The sequence below is a fragment of the Dama dama genome, chromosome 20 (assembly GCF_033118175.1).
Source record: "Dama dama isolate Ldn47 chromosome 20, ASM3311817v1, whole genome shotgun sequence".
In the NCBI taxonomy this organism is placed as follows: domain Eukaryota; kingdom Metazoa; phylum Chordata; class Mammalia; order Artiodactyla; family Cervidae; genus Dama; species Dama dama.
The window spans coordinates 116,979,912-117,006,032 of record NC_083700.1 but is presented as its reverse complement, the minus strand read 5'-3'; the positions used below and the strand labels follow the sequence as shown (position 1 = coordinate 117,006,032).

Sequence of the window (26,121 nt, the reverse complement as noted above, 5' to 3'; positions counted from 1 at the left end):
CCCAAATGGGGGTTTTGGAGCAGCCACCCGGCTGGTCCCAACCAGGGGAAGGCCTGTGCCGGGAGGAGGCGGCCATGCGTGGTGGACCCCACCCCGTCCCCAGGGGGAGAGCCTGGCTGTGGGAGCATGGCCGGGGAGGGTGGCGGCCATGGACACGCAGGGAAGGCAGCACCCCGGCTTCTTTGGGGTGGAACGCAGGGCGTGAGGCCGGGCAGGAGCCCCGGGGACCCCACTCGGGGCCGGTGCCCGGAGCCCCTCCTGATGGGGAGCTGCCTGCGTCCTCTGCTTCGAGTCCTGGGCCCCCGGTCCCAAGCCGGTCACCACCTGAGAGCGACTCGATTCCTCGTCCTGTCTCCGGGAGTCGGGGTCTCTGTCCCGATGGTGAAGCTGACCTACCGGCCTGTCCCGCACTCCCCCCTAAGCCCCAGCAGCCCCCGCATTCTCCGGCCTGGGCTGCCTGGGGGCCGCCGTGCCACTGCGCTGGGCGGAGCCGGACTGCAGGCAGGGCCACGTCTGCACAGACACTCTGCATCCACCCTGCACACAGAAGCAGATGCCTGCACCTGGGCCCTAATAGAGCAAAGTGTGAAGAGAAGATTCCCTTAATCCTTTTCAGAGTGCTTTTATTTCCCTGTGGGCAAAATTTCAATCTTTATCTCTTGTTTAATTCTTTGTTTAAAGTGACAGCTTTAATAATCAAGAAAAATTGAGTTCTCAAAAGAAATCTTACAGACGTGAATTCAGGCATGTTTTGACATCTCACATTTTTTACCCTGAAAACAAAAGATAGTTTCATTTAAGTCAGATGTATCTTTGCATGTTTTCCCTTTGAGAGCCCCACACCCTCAAGTGTGTAATAAAGGTGAAATCTTGGTGTGCTGGGGTGGTGGTTTAGTCATGTTCAACTCTTGCAACCCCACGGACTGTATCCTGACGGGCTCCTCTGTCCATGGAATTCAGGCAAGAATACTGGAGCAGGTTGCCATTCCCTTCTCCAGGGGATCTTCCTGACCCAGGAATTGAACATGGGTCTCCTGCATTGCAGGCAGATTCTTTACCATCTGAGCCACAGGGGAAGACCTTGACATCTCCGTGCACACCATCTGCTTTTCTGCTTTTACTTACATGATCTCAGATTCCAAGGAAGCTTTAAGCAAACTGAGATAAGACATGGTCCTTGCTTCCCTGAGGACACAGACAGGCATGCGCAAGCCTGGGGACAGGGCTGTGCCTTCCTCTGCCTTGGCTTCCCTCTCCAACTGGGCTCTGACCATGCCTTGGACAAGGGCAGCAGCAGTCACCGGACATGCAGCTGTGCTGTGGTGGACAGGGTTGTCCCGAATCCCCAGCGCAATGCTGTCAGGAGGTGGGGCCTTGGGGAGATGGGGAGGTCGTGTGGGTGGAGCCCCATGAATAGGATCACTCTCCTGGTTAGAGCCCCAGGAGTCCCTCTCCCTGCCTCTGTCTCGTCCTATCTCTGTGCTTCTGTGTCTCTTAGCTTAGGAGCCAGGGCTGTGAGGATCTACTCTGAGCTCCCGGGCTCCTGGACTTGTCCATGGCAGTGGAACCAGAGCCTCAGGAAGCCATCCCACTAGAACCCCTGATTGCATGCGGCTGTCCCAGGCTCCAGCCACGACTCCCCACCCTTCAGGAGGTCCTGTCCCTCCTCCCAAACTGCTTTGGTGAGCGGGGCTGGGTACCAAACACATCCTATGAGCCTGTTTTTAAAATGATGTTCAATCAGCATACTTTCTGGTCCATTTCCTAATAACATAATGCAAGACACAGGGTAATTACTCCAAATGCAAGGAGATAAAATGTCTTTCCTTTGGTCGCAAAGACAATTTATCCTCAGATAAAATGCAAAACTGGAAAAGCTTTAATACTTTCCTATTTTATTTCTTGGCAAAAGAAAGGAGAACAGATAATCATCAGCAATAAAGCATCTTCTCTTTGTGAGCACAAGCTAAATGCCTCCTACTTTCTAAATGGCACTGCTACAAAATACGTTTATAGCTTCTGGAATCTGCACTGTTCCACATGGGCTGCAGAGGCACCACTGGGGTGAGATGTTCCGAACAGGATAGTGTGGCCCAGCAACACACCTCCAGGCCCCCTTCCACCCAAGGCAGGCAGGTGGGCCTCTGCTCGGGCTGTCCCCTCCCCTCGCCCTGTGCTGGCCATAGGTGGTGGCCAAGAGCTCAGAGGTCAGTCGTGGAGGAGAGCATCACCAGGAAGAACCACTGACATAGGGCTGGACCACCCACCCCCTGCCTGTCACTCACACTGCATGGATGTGTCCCTGCCAAGGTACCAACCTCAGGCTGAAGAACAAGTCCAGCCCAAAGAAAACTTTTGATCAGTTGGGAAAATGTAAAAATCAAGTGGCAATTAAACCCATACCTGATGGTTCATTTCATGTCACCTTGGCTAGGCTGTGTGTCTTTCTATGGGAAGTTATATGTGCTAGATATTTATAAACAAGAGTTAATTCTCACAGCCTGGAGGCTGGACATCTGAGATTAAGGTGCTGACCTGGTTGGGTTCCTGTGAAGGCTGGCCTCCCAGTTGCAGATGCTGACCTCTCCCAGTGACCTCCCTGGGGTCTCTTTTCTAAGGCCACCAACCCCATTCACAGGGCCCCACCCTCATGACCCATCATCTACTCAAGTCCTCACCTCCTGACACCATTACTTTGGGGGTTAAGAGTCCAACACATGAATTTGGGTACATGGACATGAACATTCAGACCATAGCACCACAGTACTGTTTGGGGTCAAACACCACCTCGATGTCACCATGAAGATGTTTTTAGATGGAATTGATATTTAAGTCTGCAGACTTTGAGTAGAGCAGGTCATCCTCCACGATGTGGGGGCCTCCTCGAGTCAGCTGAAGGCTTTATGAGGAAACACTGAGCTTCCCCAAGGAGAAGGACTGATGGCTATGAGTTTGGGTGGACTCTGGGAGTTGGTGATGGACAGGGAGGCCTGGCGTGCTGCGGTTCATGTGGTCGCAAAGAGTCGGACACGACTGAGTGACTGAACTGAACTGAACTGACCCTTGTTCAGTTGCTGAGTCATGTCTGACTCTGCAGCCCCATGAACTGCAGCATGTCAGGCTTCCCTGTCCTCTACCATCCCCCGGAGTTTGCTCAAGCTCATGTCCATTGAGTCAGTGATGCCATCCAACCATCTCCTCCTCAGTTGTCCCCTTCTCATCCTGCCATCAGTCTTTCCCAGCATCAGGGTTTTTTCCAATGAGTCAGCTCTTCCCATCAGGTGGCCAAAGTATTGGAGCTTTAGTATCAATCCTTCCAATGTATATTCAGGATTGATTTCCTTTAGGATTGACTGGTTTGATTTCCTTGCTGTCCAAGGGACTCTCAAGAGTCTTCTCCAACACCACACTTCAAAAGCATCAATTTTCAGTGTTCAGCCTTCTTTAGGGTCCAACTCTCACATCTGTACATGACTACTGGGAAAACCATAGGGCTTGACCCCTGTGATAGTTAAACACAAAAAAGAGAAATTGATTTATTTGGATAAACATGAATGTGCTTCTTTTCTTATCTGCTTTCATTATAAATTTTGATCTTTAAAATGTAAGCACACCAACAGATCATGGGTTCTTCAGAGCCACTAATAGCAGCCAAGGGTCTTGTCTCTTTACTTTCTTTAACAATCAGGCATTTTTAGTAAAAAAAAAAAAAAAAAAAAGTTATAATTAACATACAATATGCAGCAACACAGGCCATGCATTCTCATTCTTAGTAAAAAAAAAAAAAAAAAAAAATTGCTAACCATTCATGCAAGTGTCCCTGTTAGAAGATCCTGATTTCAGCCATCTCCACATGATGCTGTAGTCTGCATTCTTTCGGAGCCCAAGTAAGAATATTGTTGACTCAGCTAAATCTTTCTTAATGAATGTGGCTTAATTGTCCCAGGAGCTCTGCTCAGTGCTTCAAGCCAACATAGTATAACCAAAAATAAATAGAAACAAAATCACTTTCAAAATCACCCTTACAAGAACCAGTGTGCCTGCTCAGGTCAGGTGAAATCAGAGGGCTGCCAGAGGGCACAGCGGGCTGCATTGCCTGGAAAAAGTTAAACACCAGAGAGCACGGTGGCTCTGATACTTTCTAGAAGGATTAAGATCACTTTCCCAGTCTTTAGGAGAATTAGGCCGACGCTTAGTTCATGCAATGAATTTAGAAATAAATGCACTTGCATTTGAAGATGATGTGTCTTTGCCTTAATAGCTAAAAATTTTAGAACTAAACTGAACGTCAACTGCAGGAACCTGCTTCTGGCGTGGTTCTGATGTCAGCATCTTCTCTCCCTCTCTAGTAATTTTCAACGTGTATTTCTATTTTCATGTAGTTATTTATAGGAGCATTTTATTGAAAACCAACTCAAATCTTTTTGGATGCAGGGTAGTTCAAATGTACTAAGACACTCAGTATCCACTTGCTAATTGCCTCCAGAAATCCTGTTCTCCTTGAGTGACAAGATCAGCAGGGCAGCACATGTGTTCCTGTCACCATCAACTTGAAATATAAAGTTTAAAGAGTTTCACCATCAAATGCAGTGTCGTCGGCTGCCTCTGAAGCAGGTGTTTATTATCACATGTGCAAGTGTGAAGCAAACACAAATTCTCAGTGGCTAACAGGCAGAGGACATGAGCAGAAAATTCTTTTTTAAAAACCGCACAAATTAGCACACTAGGTGTGGATTAACGTGCCATATTGTGTTGCGTGAAGGTGACAGACGCCAGCACCCGGAGGAGGTGCAAAGCTCATAAACAGATGCAGGACCAGCACAAAGGGGGGATGGGCCTTGGTCCCCTGAACCAGGAGGAGGCGTCCTATAGAAAGCCGCTCAACCCTCCAGGTATTTGTTATAAACACTTAATCATCATTGATCATTTGACGTGTACTCACCAGTTTAAGGCAGGACTGTGTCCCCCCTCTGATGACCTTCTGAGATGAGCCCCTGATGAGCCCCACGAGCCGGGGGAAGTAAGAACAGGCCCAGGTCCCGCCTGTCTCTGGGGGTGTGGGGGCGTGACCAGGAGGTGGACAAGGAGAGGGTCTGCAGCTTGGGGCAGCCAGGGATCCCAGCTCCCCCTTCCTTCAGGGCCCTGGGCTCACTTCCAGGGCAGTTAGCCTGAGACCCACTGACGTCAGCAACCCTCCATGTCCCTCCAAGGCAGGGCCTCTGGCCGAGGGGTCAGAGGTCATGACGTCATCTTGTTGCCAGTCACCGTGGCCAGTGAGCCTGAGATGTGGGTACTGTAACTGTCGTGACCGGTGGCCTCACCCCTCCCTGAGATGCTGCCTAGGCTTGAAAGGCTCTGGGTGTAGGGGGCGGAGGGGAGGTGGGGGGTGTTGCTGGGGAGACGAGATTCATAAACAGGTGACACGGGGAAGTGCGAAGAGGAGAAGCAAGAGCCTCTGAGAACGACAGCGCCCAGTCTGCCCCTCCGAGGGACCCAGCAGCCCCCTTATCAGCAAGGCTCAGGGGCCTGACTGTGGTGCCCTCCCGGCCTGTTCCGGGGCTCGTGGCTGCAGAGTGTGGGGTCTCAGTGGGACCAGTGGACATTACAGCAGGGTCCCAGGGCCTGAGACACCGGGTGCCTGGCAGGGGCCACACTGGGTGGCAGGGAGGGGGTCCTGGCCGCACCCACCCCTGCCCACCGCCCTCCCAGGCGGTCACTCCCCTCTCCTGTGATTGCAGTTCCTGGTCACAGGGTGAGCCTTTCCTTCCTTCTCCTCTGCGTCCTTTCTCCCCACAAAAGGCCTTCATTTCAAGTCCCAGAAGCTGAGAGGCCTGAGAGGTGGGAACCAGTCAGTGAGGCCCCCAGGACCGGCTGCAGGGAGACAGTCCACCCCCGCACTGGGGGGCCAGGCACAGAGCTGGGGAGAAAGCCCAGACTCAAGCTGAGATCCTGAGGGAGGGGGAGAAATGCCCCCTGGTCCCCCTACCCACCCCAAAGACCCCTAAAGGGGCAGAGCCCGGGGCAGTGTGGGAAGGGGAGGTGCCGGCAGCACAGAAGCAGAACCAGAGCGGAGTGAACCTGAGGAGAGGCGGCGGCTGCTGACGAGGCCAAGGGCCCATAGGAGGGAAGCGGGGGTGGGCACAGAGCCCTTACAGACCCTGAAGCTGCCCTCAAAGGTAGACAGACCCCAGAAACAGACAGACCCTTCTGGCGGGAGGGGACAGGTGAGCTCAGCCCGGTCTGTTGCAGAGACTCGGAGGTCAGGGGAGAGGGCGCCTGACGACAGTCCTGTGAGCACTCGCACCCCTTCCCCGGCCGCGTCCCACCCTCCTGAACACCCTCCACCTGGCCCCGTAACGACAGTGAGTGGCCTCCGCCAACTGAATTCTCTACAGGAAAGTTCTCTCTGTACCCGTCCATGGCGGGGCGCGCACCTGGACAGCAGTGCCATCGTTTGTGAAGGAACATTACAAGGCCTGGCAGTCCCCAAGCCTGCTTCACCCGCTCACCTGATGTGCCCCCGAAATGCTTCACACACGGCCTAAAGGCAGGTATTTCTTGAGTAACTGAACCTTCCGGAAGGTAACTCTTACCTACTGTCAGAGTATTTTTCAAAGTAAAAGTCTTCCCCACTAAAGAGGAGCTTGTGTGTCTATGGGGTAGATGAGATCGGAAGAGTTAGGCTTGGGGTCAGAGTCAGAGTTGGGGTCAAAGTCGGGCACTTGCACCGTTCCGCAGTCACTGTCTGTTCCTGGAAGATAGATCCAAGGCCACATCCGCTCCCCTCCACTGCCCTTGTCCCGGCTGGAGTCTCAGAACCGCACTGCCTCTCAGGCTGATCAGAGGTCAGAGCTCACCTGAGCAGAGGCACCCCCTAGATGAGGGAGGCCAAGGTGTAAACAGGGAAGATCTAGTGACCCCAGGGCAAAGGGGCAGACATGGGAATAACACAGAAATAGTGTGAATGGAAAAGGTTCTTTGCTGTTAGGGAAATTCAGGGTGGTCCCAAACACCCACAGCTACGGCTGGCGTGTCCAAGGCAATGGTGGAGAGTGTCCAGTAAATAAACGCCAAGGACCTCCAAGATACTCAGAGCGAGGCATCAATGCCTGAAGGGACACTCATGCACTGACCCGTGCAGAGATGTGTCTGAGCATATCATCTCATCCCGCCCACGTCTCTGCTCAGTCCCCGCAAGTCTGCACTGTGCCTCCAGCTCCGACCATCACCACGTGGATCACAAACCCTCCCCTTGGCATATATGGCCTAACAGGAACTCGGGAGAAGCTTCATCGTGGGAGCCCTGGCTCAGCGCAGGACGCCAGGACACGGCCACTTTGGAGAGGGTCTGCTCGGCCTGTGGGCCCCGTCTACACACTAAGCCAGGTCCCAACTCCTGTTCCAAATCCACATCCTTTCCCCAGGAACTATAGATGCAAGTGCTTCAGTCCTCAGACAGGTAGGTCATAGTTCTGCCCCGGGAGCTCAGCCCCAGAACCATGGGGGGCGCCGGTCTGTCACTTTCACACAAAGGGCCACAATGTCTCTGGCTGGTGTGATGCCCAGATTCTGCCCCTCAGACACATGTGTGGAAGCCCTGCCCCCAGCACCTCCGAGCGGGCCTGCCTTTGGAGGCGAGGCCTTTGAACAGGTGATTGAGTTAAATGAGGCCATTTAGGTGGCTCCTGATCCAATAGACCCAGTGTCCTTGTGGGAAGAGGAGATCAGGACACAGACACCCACACACACGGGGTGGCCACACGAGGACACGGGCAGGAGATGACCGTCCACAGGCCGAGGGGAGAGGCCTCAGAGGGACCAGTCCTGCCCACACCTGGGTCTTGGATTCCAGCCTCAAGGACGGGAGACAGTAAATGTCTGTTGTTCACACTACACCCATAATACTCTGTTATGGCCGCCCAAGTGGGCAAATGCAACTGTAGCTCCGACTTAACCCCAGACATCAGGAGTGAGCGGCAAGCAGAGGCCACTCGTCTGACGTGCCTGTGGGGTCGCTGAATTGCAAAGAGGGTGCTGGTCTCCAGCGCCTTCCCTCCGAATGCCAGCCATGTGGTGCCTCCAGTGTGGACACCAGCTTCTCATTTAAAACCTCCATTGCTGCCTTCATACTCCTCGGGGTGACGGCTATGCTTCTCTCCATCTTGTCTTTTTCCAAAATGGAGCTAAAAACACACCAGCTGAGAGCTGGGCTCCCCTCCTCTCGCTGCTGTTGTTGTTCAGTTGCTAAGTCGCGTCAGACTCTTTGCGAGGACAGTTGAACCAACTCCACACATTTTAACGGGAATGGGGCCCCAGGGACAGAGTGGGCTGCGCCCCATGACTAGGCAGCTCCAAGTGTGAGTGACACAGATGTCATTGCTCACAAACCCCAGTCAACGGACAGCAGCACCTGAAGGACGAGTGGAAACCTTGTCCTTCTCAGGACTGTCTCAGTGGCCCCAGCAGGCCCTGACTGACAGAAAACCCCAGGCAGAGCGACCACAAGGCCACAGGCCCACTCCAACTAGGACGTCAAGACTCGACCTTCAATAAGGTAAAGAATAAAGCCAGGAGTAACTTTTCAGGACAGGAAGCAAAAGACACTCCCTCAGAGATGAGTCTGGAGAGAACCTGAGATAAAGTCAACCAGCGCGTGAGTGAAACACAGAAGAGGCAAACCTCCCAGATGAATGATAGGGAAAAAAGGTTAAAATGCCAAAAAGTGGCACCAGAACGTACATTTCTCCCTCAGCTGTCATCAGAACTTGTGTGGGGTCTCGTTACACACCGTCGGGCGGGTGCGTCTGTGATTAAGTGAGAAACACCTCCCACTGCTTCGGCGTGAGGGTTGGTGACACCAAGGAGCTGGGGGTGGCAGGGTCGTAGGGCAGCCGTCCCCGGATTTCAGAGTCACAGTCAGCGGGCATGTGAGCAGGGGCTGGGCACCTGGGGGTAATGTGGGGTCATCAGCGGGAGACACAGGAGCGGATGAGCCCCCCGGGGGAGATGGCCAGACAGTGATGGGTCAGGGCTGTCTGGCACCCAGCAGGGGACGCAGGTGAGGGAGGAGTCCGTGGGGACAGCGCCTGACATCCCCGGGCCCAGAGCTGTGCAGGTTGAAGGCCCGGCCCTGGGGTCTCGGCAGGTGGGAGGGTCCATCAGGAAAGGACAAGTGAGGGCGGCCGGATTAGAGGAAGGCGGGGTGGGGTGGGGGGCACGGGTCAGCCACAGGAAGGAGGGTGGCAGGTGGGCCCTGGGTTGAAGCTAGGAGGCCCTTCGGGTGCCCCCAACCCTGGTGTCCACAGAGTCTGTGGGGAAGACTGTTCCGAGGCTGCTCTTCAACTCCTCAAGAAGCGGACGGAGGGGGCCTTCTCTCTGCTGATGGACACCTCCTCTGTGACCCTCCGGTCAGTCAGCAGCTTAATTTGGGAAACAGCACCACCAACCTACACTTGGAGCATCGATTTCACGTGGGTCACAGTAGTGCCAACACCCACGGGCTCAGTTAGGAAGGAAGTGTCCTGACGCGAGAGGCAGAGGCCAGGATGAGCCTGCCTGGCTGGGTCTGTCAGGTGTGACGCACCTTTAACCACATAACGAGCCAGCCCTGCACGCGCACCTCTCCCAGGTCCTTCTTGATGCCAATGTCCTTGACCTTCACTTACCCATCTTCCTATCTAGCAACGCTGATTGGTCCACTTCAGTGCTTTTAGGAGAAATACCACTGGGGGTGATATTTTTGGTTTTGGTCACTCTCATGCCTATTTGGGCTTCCCTGGTGGCTCAGCTGGTAAAGAATCCTCCTGCAATGCGGGAGACCTGGTTCGATCCCCGGGTTGGGAAGATCCCCTGGAGAAGGAAATGCAACCCACCCCAGTACTTCTGCCTGGAGAATTTCATGGAGTGGGACAAGCTGCAGTCCATGGAAATGCAAAGAGTCAGACATGACTGTGGGACTAACTTTCACTTTCACTTCATGCTTATTTACCAGGGCAGGCAGAGATCTGAAAATTATTCTTTGTTCCTCAGTTCAGTTCAGTTCAGTGCAGTGGCTCTGTCGTGTCCGACTCTTTGCGACCCTATGAATTGCAGCACGTCAGGCCTCCCTGTCCATCACCAACTCCCGGAGTTTACCCAAACTCATGTCCATTGAGTCGGTGATGCCATCCAACCACCTCATCCTCTGTCATCCCCTTCTCCTCCTGCCCCCAATCCCTCCCAGCATCAGGGTCTTTTCCAATGAGTCAGCTCTTCACATCAGGTGGCCAAAGTACTGGAGTTTCAGCTGCAGCATCAGTCCTTCCAATGAACACCCAGGACTAATCTCCTTTAGGATGGACTGATTGGATCTCTTTGCAGTCCAAGGGACTCTCAAGAGTCTTCTCCAATACCACAGTTCAAAAGCATCAATTTTTTGGCGCTCAGCTTTCTTCACAGTCCAACTCCCACATCCATACTTTGTTCCTCAGTCTTGGACAAACCCTCAAGACCCCCATACTAGGCGTCAGTAAAGCTCTCCAGTGAAACTATGAGGATTTTATATGATTCATATGTGAAGCCATCATTCCTACAGAAACCTGGTGCCATGTAATAATTCCATACCCTGAAATTTCTGATCAAAACTCCAATTAAAGTATCAGACTTTTAACAGCTGAACCGCTGCTTTGCTTGGAAGCTGAAAGGGGCAGGGATGGAACCTAATTGCATTAGAGCAAAGGGCTCCCAGATGCAGACGGCACTATTCCTTCAGTGGCTTGGCTGAGGCTGTTCGTTAACATAAACTGAAAACCATTCAACAGTCATCATTACACTGCCTGCTACCAGGAAGCAGACAGGTATAGCCAACCACTCTCACATTTTATGGCCTGTGAGTGGCCCAGCGGGATGCTGTTACAGGGATGCCCAGAATACTTCGAGGAGACATTTGGCTGTCTGGAGGTCAGGGACCTGTCAGTTTAGCTGGATTCCCCCATGGTGGGGCCAGGAGCCACACCAGACAATTGGTGCCCAGACAGCACCACCTCCAGGAATTTCCAGGCTGCTGAAGACCCTGCATCACAGCATCCTTCCCCTCTGGCCAACCTTGTTGTGGTGACAAAGCAAAAGGCTGCACAGGGTGAGTTCAGGACACTGAGATGCAGCCCCTGGTTTTGCAGGAAAGTATCAACTGCATGTGATGCTCAGAGAAAAAGCTACCGCATCTTAGGTTCATGTCAATGTCCTGCCTGCAACACCTGTACCAAAAAAGCAGGTAGTGTGGTGGGCTTACACAGCGGGGGGCACAGTCTCCACACTTCATGTGACACATACGTCAATCACGGAAGAACACATGAACCATTCAAACATGTGCATTAGGAACACGCTCATGTTACTTCTATTGGTTTAGTTCAGTTCAGTCAGTCATGTTTGCTTCTTTGCAACCCCATGGACTGCAGCACACCAGGCTTCCCTGTCCATCACCAACTCCTGGAGCTTAGTCAAACTCATGTCCATTGAGTCGGTGATGCCATCCACACAAGTCATCCTCTGTTGTCCCCTTCTCCTCCTGCCTTCAATCATTCCCAGCATCAGGGTCTTTTCCAATGAGTCAGTTCTTCACGTCAGGTGGCCAAAGTATTGGAGCTTCAGCTTCAGCATCAGTCCTTCCAATGAATATTCAGGACTGATTTCATTTAGGATGGACTGGTTTGATCTCCTTGCTGTTCAAGGGACTCTCAAGAGTCTTCTCCAACACCACAGTTCAAAAGCATCAATTCTTCAACACTCAGCTTTCTTTACAGTCCAACTCTCACATCCATACATGACTACTGGAAAAATCATAGCTTTAACGATTAGACTTTATCAAAATTAAAATCTTTGCTCATCAAATCACTGCTCTGACTGCAGATATATACAGTTCTCAAAAACATATTTGACAAAGGACTGACACCTAGAATAAATAACATGAAAAATTCAGTAATACGAGCCACTCAATAAAATAACAGTGAAAACACTTGAACAAACACCAAGCCAATTGCTGGGAAATAAGCACATGAAAAAACTCTCAGCAGACCAGCCACAGGGAGTCGAGTGTAAATGCCACACAACAGGAAGAAAGGCAGAATCTACGCAGCTGACAGCACCGGTGGGGAGAGGGCGCTGTGCACCCAGAACATTGAAGAAAAGCCAGCAGGAAACACCCAGCAGCTCCATAAAAGTAAGCAGGTGCCGCCTCTACAGCCCAGACCCACGGTGACAATGGAAACAGATGTTTTGTCCCTACAGCCCAGACCCCCAGGGGCAATGGGAACAGACGTTTTCAGGAAGAGAATGGGCAAAGCAGACGCGCAGCAGCCAGACGTCCTGCCGCAGAGGAACCCACAGGCAGGAGGGGTAGAGAAGCCCTCTCAGTGTTCGCGGAGGGCCCTCCTGTCCCCACCACACAGTTGAGTCTCGACAGGTGAGCCCAGCACACGCCCTGTCCTCTGAGGCCACAGGCAGGCCAGCCTTTGGTGGAGACACGTCGGACCCACGACTGCATCAGGGAAACAGCAGGGGACCTGGAGGGACCCCAGGAACTTCGGCTCTGCAGGAGCCATCCCACACTGTTCGGGGGTGGCACGTGTCGAAGCTCCGTGAGTGCTCATGCAGTCACTGTGTGTAAACTCTGCTCCAGAAGGAGAAACACTGTGAATAGGCATTGACCTAGGATGGATGGAGGATAGAAGGCTGGAGAAGTGGGCGGAGAAGTGGAGACAGGCGTCTGGCGAGACGTGACTGGCAGTTCTTAGTGGGTCCAGACAGGTGTTCGCTGTAAAATGCATTCTGTTTGCAATACATTTGGCGGTTTCTCCCCTTTTAATTCTTCCCCACATCTTCCCAACATTTCTCTGGAAAGTGCGCCTTCTTACCTGAGAGCTGAAAAAGGCATGACGAGAAAGACCCAGCATCCATCCAGTGTTGTTTCTAAGGAGCCCTGGTCAACAGAGGCATCTGGCTGTGGACTCATAGCTGAACCCAGGTCCCCGGGTGTATCATCAATGCCAGTGATGTCCCCTGCCTGCCGGGGTTGGGCATGATGAGGCCACAGCGCTTCATCCAACACGTGACCAGCTCAGGGGTCGTGCCTGTGGTGCAGCTGGAGAGGAGATACACCCCCGTGGACCTAAGGCGGGAGTGGGGGAGGAGGGAGGGAAAGGAAGAATACTCAGACTTAAGATATAGAAGCAGAAACAGGACTGAAAAAAGTAAACATTCAAACTTTTAAAAGCTTGCTTGTTAGCATGTAAAGAAACATCGTTTGATCTGCACGTCTATGGCCCAGATCTGACTTGCTTGGGGCTCAGCTGGCCACAGAAAAGTGGATGATCTCCAGACTGAATCCACATTTGACATGGGTGGCTGCTCCGTCAGCTCAAAACCCCAGAGAAGTGAGCTCTGACAGCTGATCTGCCTGGGACCCGATGAGTCTGAGGGTTGTGTCTCATCCCCTCCCATATCCTAGAATCTGTGTGGAGCTTCAGTTCTCTTCCATCGTGGCTGAGACACATTTTAAATGTTTTTTAAGTTTCAAGACTCATTTTCCACCAGGTTATTGTGTGCCTTCTGTTTTGCTCCAAGAGAGAATTCCTTTGTTTGTATGTGGCTGATTTTGCCAAATCCTGACTATGTTCTAGGTGGTCCAATCTAAGTGGAGGCTGGAGGACCCAGAAGTCAGGGGCTGGGGGCCCTGCCAGGAAGCATCCCGAAGGTGAACTCATCACAGAGAAGGTGTCTGCTCCAAAACACAAAGCCAGGCCGCGAGCCTGGGAGTGGGAAGGTGAGCCCTAGGGAGAGGGCTCTGCCCGGCTCAGGGGGTCTGCAGGTGCTGTTCATCCCAGAGCTGGAGGCCTGGGCGCTGGAGGGGCCACCCCCCAGGAGGGACTCCCCAGGGCGCCCAACCCTCGCCTGACACTGACCCCACCCCTCCCCCTCTGCATTCTGGTCCCTGCTATTAGGGTGGGTGGCCCCAGGCCCCGGAGCTGCATCCCGCCTGCACGCGTCCTCCCCAGGTGCCCAAGCTTCCCCACCTTGAGGTCAGGCCCCTCCTCTGCCCAGCACCATGGGCTCTGCTGGGAGGGCCGCTGCGCACGGTCGTCCCAGGTGCTCAGGGACACTCCTGACCTGCTCCTCAGTGAGGAGTGACTGATGGGGCCACTGCCGCTCCAGCTCTCTGCACCACCTGGTCACGGGCCATCAGTCCCCCGCCACCACCACCGAGCCAAGTCTCAGACACCTTTGGAGATACGGGGTGGCTCCTGACTCGACCAAACAGAACGTGCCACCAAGTTCAAAACCAGAGTGATGAGAACTAGCATCACTCAGCCCAGCCCTCCCTCCCAGGAAGCGTCTTGGAATTATCCCTGCAAGACTGGGCCCCCCACCCTCTGATCACTGAGGACCACCGTTTCTCGTGTCCTCTGCAGTCCCCAAACACAAGAACATTTCCTCCCCTCCCTCAGCGTGTCTCTCTGTGCCCCGGGGAGCCCCTCACCATGGCTGCTCTTCTCTGGGTGGGCTTACGGTCTGCCTCCCCTCCCCACCACCCCCAACAAAGCAGGCCCAGCTGGTGGGGGTCTGGGGTTGAAGTGATAGCAAATGACTCTGCTGCTGTCGTCCTTTGTCATATCTCATCTATCAAGTCAGTGATTACTCAGCTGTTATAATTTAACCCACATCCTTATAAAGCGTTGCTCATCAGAAACAGGGTGAGTCAGGAAGCCTAACTCTTGAGTCACAGCCCATCTGTGACTGCAGGCCACCCCGCAGCACTCCGGGTAGCAGAGACAAACAGCTCTGTGGGTCCAGACACAGATGCTGACCTTAAATGTAGAAGGAAAGGAACTGATGCTTTTAAGTGCCAAACAAGCATAAACTAAGCCAATTAACAGGGTGATTATCATTAAAATATTCATAATATGGATACTTTAATATGAATCTAGAAGTTGCAGCTCCAGTAATTTAGACATGTTGGATACAATAAGCACATCAAGAAGTCTCTGAGAAAGAATTAGACAGGCACACCCTCTGCACATCCAACCACCTTATCCTCTTTACCTACCACCCACCCACCCACCCTTCTGCCCACCCACCCTTCTGCCCACCCACCCATGTGCCCACCCACACACCCACCCAGTCACCCATCTGCCCACCCACCCATCCGCCCACCCACCAATGTGCCCACCCATGCATCCATGTGCCCACCCACACATCCACCCACCCACCCATCTGCCTAGCCACCCATCTGCCCACCTACCCACCCACCCAGTCAGCCATCCATCTGCCCACCTACCCATCTGCCCACCTACACATCTGCTTGCCCACCCACCCAACCACCTGCCCACCCACCCATCTGCCCACCTACCCACCCACCCAGTCAGCCATCCATCTGCCCACCTACCCATCTGCCCACCTACACATCTGCTTGCCCACCCACCCAACCACCTGCCCACCCACCCATCTGCCCACCTACCCACCCACCCAGTCAGCCATCCATCTGCCCACCTACCCATCTGCCCACCTACACATCTGCTTGCCCACCCAACCAACCACCTGCCCACCCACCCATCTGCCCACCTACCCACCCACCCAGTCAGCCATCCATCTGCCCACCTACCCATCTGCCCACCTACACATCTGCTTGCCCACCCACCCAACCAACTGCCCACCCACCCACCCACCCACCCACCCATCCCTTACCTGGATTCCTACCCACCTGAAAGCACCAGGTGCACAAGAATGATGACTTAAATGCGATAAAATGATAATATTTGGGGAATCTGGGTGAAGGGTTTACTATTACTTGTACTATTTTGCAAACATTTTTTGTAACTGATTATTTTAAAGTCGAACAATTTTTAACAAGCCCTAGAAGCTCACAGCCTCAAGCAGAAGGAGGGCTCCAGTCCACGCCACCCCCAGCCCCTGTCTGGATGCCACAGTCTGAACAGGGAGTGGTGGGGGGGGCCGGGCCAGAAAAGTCACCGTGGCCACCGTAGCCAGCACACCAGTCATCATCAGAACTTCCACCCAGAGAGCGGCCTGCGGCTACTCCGCCACCCAGTGCCCAGGACAGCAGGTGACAGTCAGGGAGGGGCCATGTGGACCCCTAGTGCTGAGGCCTCTCCTCTCAGAGCAGCTGTCAGAGAGCCCCCTTCCAGCGGAGGTGACCCCTTGGCCCCCAGTCCCCGAGGTCAGGGGGCTGCACCCTCCACCTCTGCCAGGCCTGGCTAGACCCCACCCGCTCCCTGCTTCTTGACCTTGGCCTTCGACATTTCTGCTTCCCTGGTGCCTCTCTGCCTGTGTCGTGGTGGGTCCTGAGCAGCTCACATGTGCCCCCCCCCCCACCACCACGCACATGTTTGCTGCATAAAACATTTTCTTGGAGCAATAATAACATGTCAACTTCCAATCCTCCCAGAAAAGACCCTGAGCTAAGGGCAAGGTGCCTGGGCTGGGCAGGTTGTCCTGGAGAGACACACAGACGGCCGCTGTGATGCTCCCAGGGCTCCAGAGACCCTGTGCATGGCTCCCGCAGACCATCCATCCCTAGGACATGAGCACACCATCCCAGACAGAGAGCTGGCCACACGAGGCACAGAAAACAGAACAAGGGAGCCTTCCCACAGACGCGGGGCGGTGAGCGCCTGATCCGCCAACCACAAACGCAGGGCCTCCTCCTCCCGCAGGACTCTTGCTGCCCCTCCACTCCCGGAATGATCCGGCACCCCTGGAACAAGGATTCCCAAACACCAGCTCAAGGTCAGGTCAACCACCTCGCTCATCAAGAATTTCAGAGTTGCCTGCAGCAAGGGAACGGGAGCAGGGGGAGCTGGGCGCCCTCTGCAGCGTCTGAAGGGCAGAGTTGGCTTCCATGTGTTGCAATTTGATGTTTGAATCTCAGCTCTTCAAGACATGTTACCTGCACAGGACTGCAATCCACAGAATTCAACATGCAGTTTCACAAGGTTAAGCCTAGAGCCCGTAACAGTTCTCTGATCTCTCTCAGAGACAGTGTTTCCGCTAATTCGAGTCCTTTTGCAGTAACTATTGTTATTTCTCCCAGGGTTTGTTTTTCTTGTTGCCTGTGACTCCAATAACTTCATCTTTTCTATTAACTTCTGTGTCTCCCCAAAGCTTTATTTCTATACATCATTTCTTTTTCTGTTAAAAGCTAGCCATATTGTAAGTGATACATCTCATGCTCGGACGTGACCCAGCCTCAGTGCTGTCTCAGGGCAGCTGCTCTGTCTCAGGGACCCTTAGGGAGATCCAAGGGCCTCCTGGGGGGCCGGGCTGCAGTCCCTGAGGGTCTTCAGCCAGCATCTCGGACCCCCCAACCCCCCTGCCTCTCGCTGTCCCCCCGCCAGCCCGGCTCCTCAGCAGTCCCTGTGTTGTTCTGACTGGAACCAATTCTCCTGGGAGGTGGTGAACCTACAGCCCTGGGACTCTGCAGGGAATACATGGGGCCCTTCTGGAGCTGACAGACGTGTGTGTGTGTGTGTGTCTGTGTGTCTGTGTGTCTGTGTGTCTGTGAGTGTGTGTGTGCACATGTTCACTGCAGTAGGCAGGCACTTAAACAAAGGTTGGCCTCCCACAGCTGTGAAAGCTGCCGAACCGGACAAGGGGAGGAGAAAAGGGGACGCCCTTTCAGAGAGCCCTATGGACACCCCTGGGGGGCTCTGCTCTGACAGAGCAGACAGTGGGCGGGCCCCCAGCAAGCACCGCCCACAGCAGCAAGTGGAGTCCCCAAACAGACAGTTAGACAGACAGCTACCAACCCTTAAATCCCGCTAAAGCAAGGCCGAGCCCTTGACTGCCTCTACTCCAATTAAGGCTTTTTCAGAAAAGTGTTTTCATTACCAGCAGCTTCTCCCCACACGCAGGGCTGTGGGGCTGCCAGTCCCTGCTTGGAACTCCAAGGGAGACTCGAAGCCTGGGGCTCAGCTGTCTGCCTGTCCATCCAAGCTTCTGGAACAGCCTCAGCTTCAACCTGGTGACACCAAACCCCTCATGACCAGGAGGTGGAAAGTGCCATCAGAGTGAATGTTCTAGAACCCCAGGCTCCAGTTGGCTGTTTCCCAGGCTTTCTGTCCTGAAATTCATTTGTTTCTATTATTTCAATAAAGCAGTTCATCATTGTCATAAATTCCTGAATCTAATATTGCAGAAATATTGTTGAATATAAAAGACAAAATCTAATACCTTCCATTACTATCTGGTCCATAGTTTCAAAGAAATCAGATACCTTATTTTAAAGTAATCTAAACAGTCATCTCAGTTATGACTTTGCTGGCATTGGGACTTAACCTAGAGAAATACCCAAAAACTGTAACAAAATGTGATTTTGCCCTGATTGAAACTGAATAGAGTTTGAAATCTTACAACCAAAACACCATGCATGGGCCTCACAGGCATTTAGGCTTGGTTCTTTACAAGCCAGATCAGAGAGGGAAAACTATTAAATCCAAGGATAAAATAATGCCCCTCAGATTTGCTGCAGGTTTAATTATATTGATCTGCATGATGCTTCCTGCTGAAATAACTTCAGGTTAATAAACCAACAATGAATGTGACTGGGCTGATCCTATAGGCAACGTCCCCCCTTCTGGGGTGACCAGCAGGTGACTGCCTGCACCTCCCGCCTTGCATGACAGTGTTTGGACACCAGCCCATCTTTCCAGCCTCTGTGGCTCCAGGGCTGCTGTTCAACAATGCTTAAAAGGTTCCTGGCTGTGTCACAGATTTGCACAACAACTTCCTTCTGGAGCTTCTGTCATCTCTCTAAGAGTCTCCCCTCAGGAGCCAATCCGCTGGTCTCTTTCTGTTAAATCCCCGGGAGCTCTTTCCCCTCGGACGCTGTCACTGAGCCTGGACCTGCCTCGGGCTGCCCGCTCCGGCAGCAGCTCAAGTGCGTGCATCCGGTCACAGCCGTGGGGACGCTGCGCAAGGGAGTCATGGGCTGCAGGCTCAGAACACACGTGGCTTTTGTCTCCCCTGCACTCATGCCATGCCAGCCACAAGTCAGCACGTGAGTTCTGTTTCAGCCATTTAATGAGTGTGCCGTGGTATCATGCTGGGGTTTTATGCCATTCTCCCTAAAGAGTAACACTTTAGCCCTTTTTGCTGTTACATGCTGTCTGGATGGTTTTCTGAAGGGCCTGTGTAAACACTTTATTTGCTGTGCATGTCTTTGAGAGATTTTTAGCTCTTCGTTGGATGAGATGTTTTGACGTGTATATGTATGTAGAGATAAGCAGATACAAAGCCTCCTGTTATGTGACCTTGCATTTTCACTTTCTTCACTGTGTCTGTTGATGAGCAGATGTTCTTAATCGCAACATCGCACAAGTAGCAAGCCTGTTCCTCATGTTTATCGAGTGCGTGCTTCCTGCTTAAGATGCCTTCACCTCCCAAAAGAGGAAGACATTCTCCTTGTTTTCTCCTTAAATCTTGATTGCTTCATCATCCACGTGTGGACCTACAGTACCCCTGGAATGTGAATTTGTTTTTACATAAAATGTGGAAAGGGTCAAAAATTCACTCTTTCCCACACTGAACCAATGAGCACGCACATTTTATTTTTAAAAGCCCTTGCCCACAGTGAGGAGCCACCTTGTCACGGGTCAGGGGCAGTTTCTGCGTGTCTATTTGCTCCTCTGGTTTCACTTGTCAGCTTCTACACCAGCATCATGGGTGCGTGTGTGTGAGTCACTCAGTCCTGTCTCACTCTTTGCAACCCTGTGGACTGTAGCCCACCAGGCTCCTCTGTCCATGGGATTCTCCAGGCAAGAATACTGGAGTGGGTTGCCATGCCCTCCTCCAGGGGATCCTCCCCATCCAGGGATCGAACCCATGCCTCCTTTGGCTCCTGCATGGCAGGCTGACTCTTTACCGTTGAGCCACCAGGAAAGCTCGCATCAGCGTCACGCCATCTCAATCGCTGTTGCTTTGCAGGAAGTCCTCCAGCTTTGTTCTCACACGTGCTCTGGCTATTCTGGGCCCTTTCCATTTCTGTATTATATTAGCTATTTATTATTTGAGAAACAAACCACCCAAAACTCATCAGTGTAAACACCCTCACTTATTATCTCTGAGCGTAAATCAGGAATCCAGGAGCAGCTTCCTTGAGTGAAGGTAACCTCAGCGCTTGGACCCACCTTCAGAAGCGACATTGTGTCCTCGCTGGAGAGGGTCCCTGGGCCAGCCCACCTTGGCGAGTGTGGCAGGGGTGGCTATGGGGGTAGTTGGGGGCCCCTGGGTCGTCTCAGAGGCTGATGACCACACACATTGAGTTCAAGGTAAGCTTGTTGATTTCCAGAAAAGGAATCAGCTAGAATCCTGACTAGAATCACACTGAATTTATAGTCCGTTTGAGGAAGATTGACATTTAAAAACCCGTGTGGCCTCTCACCCCACTCACTTTCATCTCCTTCAGCTGAGATTGGCTCTCAGAGCTCATGACATCCACATACCACTGGGTACCATTTGCATGACTGAAAGGGCTGCTATCTTATGATTCTGTTGTCTATTTGTTGCTGGTATTGAGATGTACAAGTGATTTTTTAATATTGATCTGTATCCATATTAATTTGGCGGTTTTTTTAATGTATTCTTTTTTTCTCTGTACACAATCACATTATGAATTTTATTTCTTCTTTCCAAATCCTCAGAAATGTTTTTCTCACCTAGGGAGCTATTGAACAGACATGGTGGCAATGTTACAAACTCACGAGTGCTGTTTGTGGCTGGACAGTTATCTACTCTGTTTATTGGACTGAGGAGGATCCCTTTGGTTCCTAGTGTTGGTTAAAAGATTCCACAATGAATGGAGTTTGCATTTTATCAATACTTTTCCTGCATCCATTGAGATGGGGTTTTCTCTTTCACCTGATAAAGTGTTGAATTACATTGACTTTTTAGCTTTAAACCACCCTTGTATTCCTGGAATAAACCCACTGCATCAAGACATATTAGCATTTGTATATAATTTGGCCAGTTTTTGTTTAGGATTTTTTTGTTTGCTATCATGAGAGAGACATTTCCATAATTTTCCTTATTTAAAGTCTTTGTCAGGTTTTGACATCAAGGGTAATGAGGTGCCTCAAGTTTCACCTCACCATATAAGACTCGAAGCACAGTTTTTCAAAAGCTCACCACTCGATTCTGGTTTCTCACTATTTCTTAATATCTCCCATATGTTCCGAGCAGCTGCTTTTCCAATAAGCAGCTTCCCATTTTAAAATGGTCACATGACATGCACTGCCTAAGAGAGTTTAAAGAATGAACTTAACAACAATACAAAAAGATCTTAATGACCCAGATAACCATGACGGTGTGATCACTCACTTAGAGCCAGACATCTTGGAATGCAAACTCAAGTGGGCCTTAGGAAGCATCTCTATGAAGAAAGTTAGTGGAGGTGATGGAATTCCAGTTGAGCTATTTCAAACCCTAAAAGATGATGCTGTTAAAGTGCTGCGCTCAATATGCCACCAAATTTAGAAAACTCAGCAGTGGCCTAAGGACTGGAAAAGGTCAGTTTTCATTCCAATCCCAAAAAAGGCAGTGCCAAAGAATATTCAGACTACCATACAATTGCACTCATCTCACATGCTAGCAAGGCAATGCTCAAAATTCTCAAAGCTAGGCTTCAACAATACATGAACCAAGAACACCTAGATGTTCAAGCTGGATTTAGGAAATGCAGAGAAACCAGAGATCAAATTGCCAATATTCGTTGGATCATAGAAGAAGCAAAAGCATTCCAGAAATATATCTACTGCTACTTCATCAACTACACTAAAGCCTTTGACTATGTGGATCACAACAAACTGTGGAAAATTCTTAGAGATGGAAACACCAGACCACCTTACTTGCTTCCTGAGAAACCTGTATGCAGGTCAAGAAGCAACAGTTAGAACTGGACATGGAACAACAAACTGGTTCCAAATTGGAAAGGAGTACATCAAGGCTGTATATTGTCACCCTGCTTATTTAACGTATATGCAGAGTACATTATGTGAAATGCCGGGCTGGATGAAGTACAAGCTGGAATCAAGATTGTCAGGAGAAATATCAATAACCTCAGATATGCAGATTGACACCACCCTTATGGCAGAAAGTGAAGAGGAACTAAAGAGCCTCTTGATGAAAGTGGAAAAGTTGGCTTAAAACTCAACATTCAGAAAACTAAGATCATGGTATCTAGTCCCATCACTTCATGGCAAATACATAGGGAAACAATGGAAACAGTGACAGACTTAATTTGGGGGGCTCCAAAAATCACTGCTGATGGTGACTGCAGCCATGAAATTAAAAGACGCTTGCTCCTTGAAAGAAAAGCTGTGACAAACCTAAGCAGCATATTAAAAAGCAGAGACATTGTTTTACCAACAAAGGTCTGTCTAGTCAAAGCTATGGTTTTCCCAGTAGTTATGTATGGATGTGAGAGTTGGACTAGCAAGAAAGCTGAGCGCCAAAGTATTGATGCTTTTGAACTGTGGTATTGGAGAAGACTCTTGAGAGGCCCTTGGACAGCAAGGAGATCAAACCAGCCAATTCTAAAGGAAATCAGTCCTGAATATTCACTGGAGGGACTGATGCTGAAGCTGAAACTCCATGTAGGCAGACTCCGTGTAGGGAGACAAGCCCTCCATCCTGTGCAGCTGGTAACACCTCGTGCACAGTAAGTTGGGGGCAGGCAGTGACGCAGAGTCCCCACATCCCAGAGGGGCTCCCCAACCCATCCGTGGGTCCACCGTGGGGGACACGGACAGACAGCCCAGGGGCAGGATGAACTGTCATGTGGTCCCCCCTCCCCTCCGGACGCTGACGGAGCCAGTCAGGCCAGTTTCCAACCACCAGGCCCCACCCCTAAGAGACGGAACTTAGAATGATTTGGCCAAGCTAACAGAACAGCTGAGTGAACTAAACTAAATCCAGGACATCTCCACGGGCCGAGGTGCTTACAGGATGGGTGTGGGGAGTTGCGGGAACATTGTCAAAACCCACTACTGACATGGGCATCTGAGCATGAAGAAGGGTGGTTGTTGCACAAATATGAGAAAACATGAATAACACGTATTTTATTACCCAGCTTCTTTTGGAACTAAACACTATTTGCCAAATATTCTCCCAGGAGGGGGAGAAATGAATCACTGTTTCCAAACGGTTGGGCCATTTTTGGCCCAAAGTCAAAGTACATTTGACTTACAGGACTGTATCAGTTTCAAGTGTACAAGATAGTGGTTTGACCCTTGTGGACATTATCAAATGACTAATGTGGTAAGTCAAGTTGCCATCTGTCTCTGCACAAGCTTGTTATGATGCTGGTGCCTGCACGAGACTTAGTTACTTTACACCTGGAGGTCTGCGCCTCTGATCTGTCACCCATGTCACTCGTTGCCCCACCTTCTCCCCTCTGGTGACCACCTGTACATTCTCTGAATCTGTGACTGTTTCCATTTCTGTTTGTTTGCTGTGTTTCTTAGATTCCACATGTAAGTGAAATCATAGACTATTTGTCTTTCTCTGTTTAACACTTCACTTAGCGTAAAATGCTCCAGGTCCATCCACATTGTCACAGATGGTAAGATTTATTCTTTTCATGGGTTAGTAATATTCTACTGTATACATGTACCACAGCTTCTTTATCTGTTCTCCTATCAGTGGGCACTTAGGTCACTTCCTTATCTTGACTGTTGTAAATAGTGTTACAATGAACGTAAGAGTGCATGTGTCTTTTCAAATTACTGCTTTTGTTTTCTTCAGAAAAACACCCAGAAGTGAAGCTGCTAGATCCTAAGGTTGTCCTAGTTTTAATATTTTGAGGGACCTCCATAATTTCTTTCATAGTGACTACATCAATTTACATTCCCATCAACACACACTATTTAACATTTAAATTTAGGATATCTTTATTTTTACAACATAAAAGTGTTTCTTTCATGTAACCTACAGTGGGAATAGTTCTTGATATACCTTATTTCAGTCATGTCCAACCCTTTGGGACCCCAGGGACTATACAGTCCATGGAATTCTCCAGGCCAGAATACTGGAAGGGGTAGCCTTTACCTTCTACAGGGGGCCTTTCCAACCCAGGGATCAAACCCAGGTCTCCCACATTGCAGGTGGATTCTCTACCAGCTGAGCCACAGGGAAGCCCAAGAATGCTGGAGTGGGTAACCATTCCCTTCTCCAGCAGATCTTCCCGACCCAGGGATCAAACCGGGGTCTCCTGCATTGCAGGTGGATTCTTTACTAACTGATGGGAGGGACGGTGTCACCCGGTCAGGTGTGTGGGGCGCGGGCAGAGGAAGGAGAGCCCCCCAGAGGACCGTGTGGGACGCGGGCAGAGGAAGGAGAGCCCCCCAGAGGACCGTGTGGGACGCGGGCAGAGGAAGGAGAGCCCCCCAGAGGACTGTGAGGGACGCGGGCAGAGGAAGGAGAGCCCCCCAGAGGACTGTGAGGGACGCGGGCAGAGGAAGGAGGGGCCCCCCGGAGGACTGTGAGGGACGCGGGCAGAGGAAGGAGGGCCCTCCAGAGGACTGTGAGGGACGCGGGCAGAGGAAGGAGAGCCCCCCGGAGGACTGTGAGGGACGCGGGCAGAGGAAGGAGAGCCCCCCAGAGGACTGTGAGGGACGCGGGCAGAGGAAGGAGGGGCCCCCCGGAGGACTGTGAGGGACGCGGGCAGAGGAAGGAGAGCCCCCCAGAGGACTGTGAGGGACGCGGGCAGAGGAAGGAGGGGCCCCCCGGAGGACTGTGAGGGACGCGGGCAGAGGAAGGAGGGCCCTCCAGAGGACTGTGAGGGACGCGGGCAGAGGAAGGAGAGCCCCCCGGAGGACTGTGAGGGACGCGGGCAGAGGAAGGAGAGCCCGCCAGAGGACTGTGAGGGACGCGGGCAGAGGAAGGAGAGCCCCCCAGAGGACTGTGAGGGACGCGGGCAGAGGAAGGAGAGCCCCCCAGAGGACTGTGAGGGACGCGGGCAGAGGAAGGAGAGCCCCCCGGAGGACTGTGAGGGACGCGGGCAGAGGAAGGAGGGCCCTCCAGAGGACTGTGAGGGACGCGGGCAGAGGAAGGAGAGCCCCCCAGAGGACTGTGAGGGACGCGGGCAGAGGAAGGAGAGCCCCCCGGAGGACTGTGAGGGACGCGGGCAGAGGAAGGAGGGCCCTCCAGAGGACTGTGAGGGACGCGGGCAGAGGAAGGAGAGCCCCCCAGAGGACTGTGAGGGACGCGGGCAGAGGAAGGAGAGCCCCTCCCCCCGGAGGATCGTGTGGGACGCGGGCAGAGGAAGGAGAGCCCCCCCAGAGGACTGTGAGGGACGCGGGCAGAGGAAGGAGAGCCCCCCAGAGGACCGTGTGGGACGCGGGCAGAGGAAGGAGGGCCCTCCAGAGGACTGTGAGGGACGCGGGCAGAGGAAGGAGAGCCCCCCAGAGGACTGTGAGGGACGCGGGCAGAGGAAGGAGAGCCCCCCAGAGGACTGTGAGGGACGCGGGCAGAGGAAGGAGAGCCCCCCAGAGGACTGTGAGGGACGCGGGCAGAGGAAGGAGAGCCCCCCAGAGGACCGTGAGGGACGCGGGCAGAGGAAGGAGAGCCCCCCAGAGGACCGTGTGGGACGCGGGCAGAGGAAGGAGGGCCCTCCAGATGACTGTGAGGGACGCGGGCAGAGGAAGGAGAGCCCCCCAGAGGACTGTGAGGGACGCGGGCAGAGGAAGGAGAGCCCCCCAGAGGACTGTGAGGGACGCGGGCAGAGGAAGGAGAGCCCCCCAGAGGACTGTGAGGGACGCGGGCAGAGGAAGGAGAGCCCCCCAGAGGACTGTGTGGGACGCGGGCAGAGGAAGGAGAGCCCCCCCAGAGGACTGTGAGGGACGCGGGCAGAGGAAGGAGGGCCCTCCAGATGACTGTGAGGGACGCGGGCAGAGGAAGGAGAGCCCCCCCAGAGGACTGTGAGGGACGCGGGCAGAGGAAGGAGGGCCCTCCAGAGGACTGTGAGGGACGCGGGCAGAGGAAGGAGAGCCCCTCCCCCCGGAGGATCGTGTGGGACGCGGGCAGAGGAAGGAGAGCCCCCCAGAGGACTGTGTGGGACGCGGGCAGAGGAAGGAG

The 26,121-nt window shown here is 52.5% G+C and overlaps 1 protein-coding gene across 1 annotated transcript; it reads left to right on the top strand.

Annotated features, from left to right (window-relative positions):
* The first annotated feature begins 126 nt into the window (after positions 1-126).
* LOC133040025 (basic salivary proline-rich protein 2-like) lies at positions 127-25,883 on the top strand. The gene is made up of 5 exons (XM_061119777.1): positions 127-501; positions 4,763-4,892; positions 6,250-6,362; positions 24,333-24,526; positions 24,755-25,883. Exons 1-5 carry the CDS (start codon positions 127-129, stop codon positions 25,881-25,883), a joined length of 1,941 nt encoding a protein of 646 aa, XP_060975760.1.
* The last annotated feature ends 238 nt before the right edge of the window (positions 25,884-26,121 follow it).

Excerpts from the sequence above, each read along its gene's own strand:
- LOC133040025 (XM_061119777.1), top strand. The coding sequence starts at position 127 with ATGGCCGGGGAGGGTGGCGGCCATGGACACGCAGGGAAGGCAGCACCC. Across the intron at positions 502-4,762 it reads TGGGCGGAGCCGGACTGCAG|GTGACAGACGCCAGCACCCG; the intron begins GCAGGGCCACGT and ends TGTTGCGTGAAG. Across the intron at positions 4,893-6,249 it reads AAAGCCGCTCAACCCTCCAG|AGACTCGGAGGTCAGGGGAG; the intron begins GTATTTGTTATA and ends GGTCTGTTGCAG.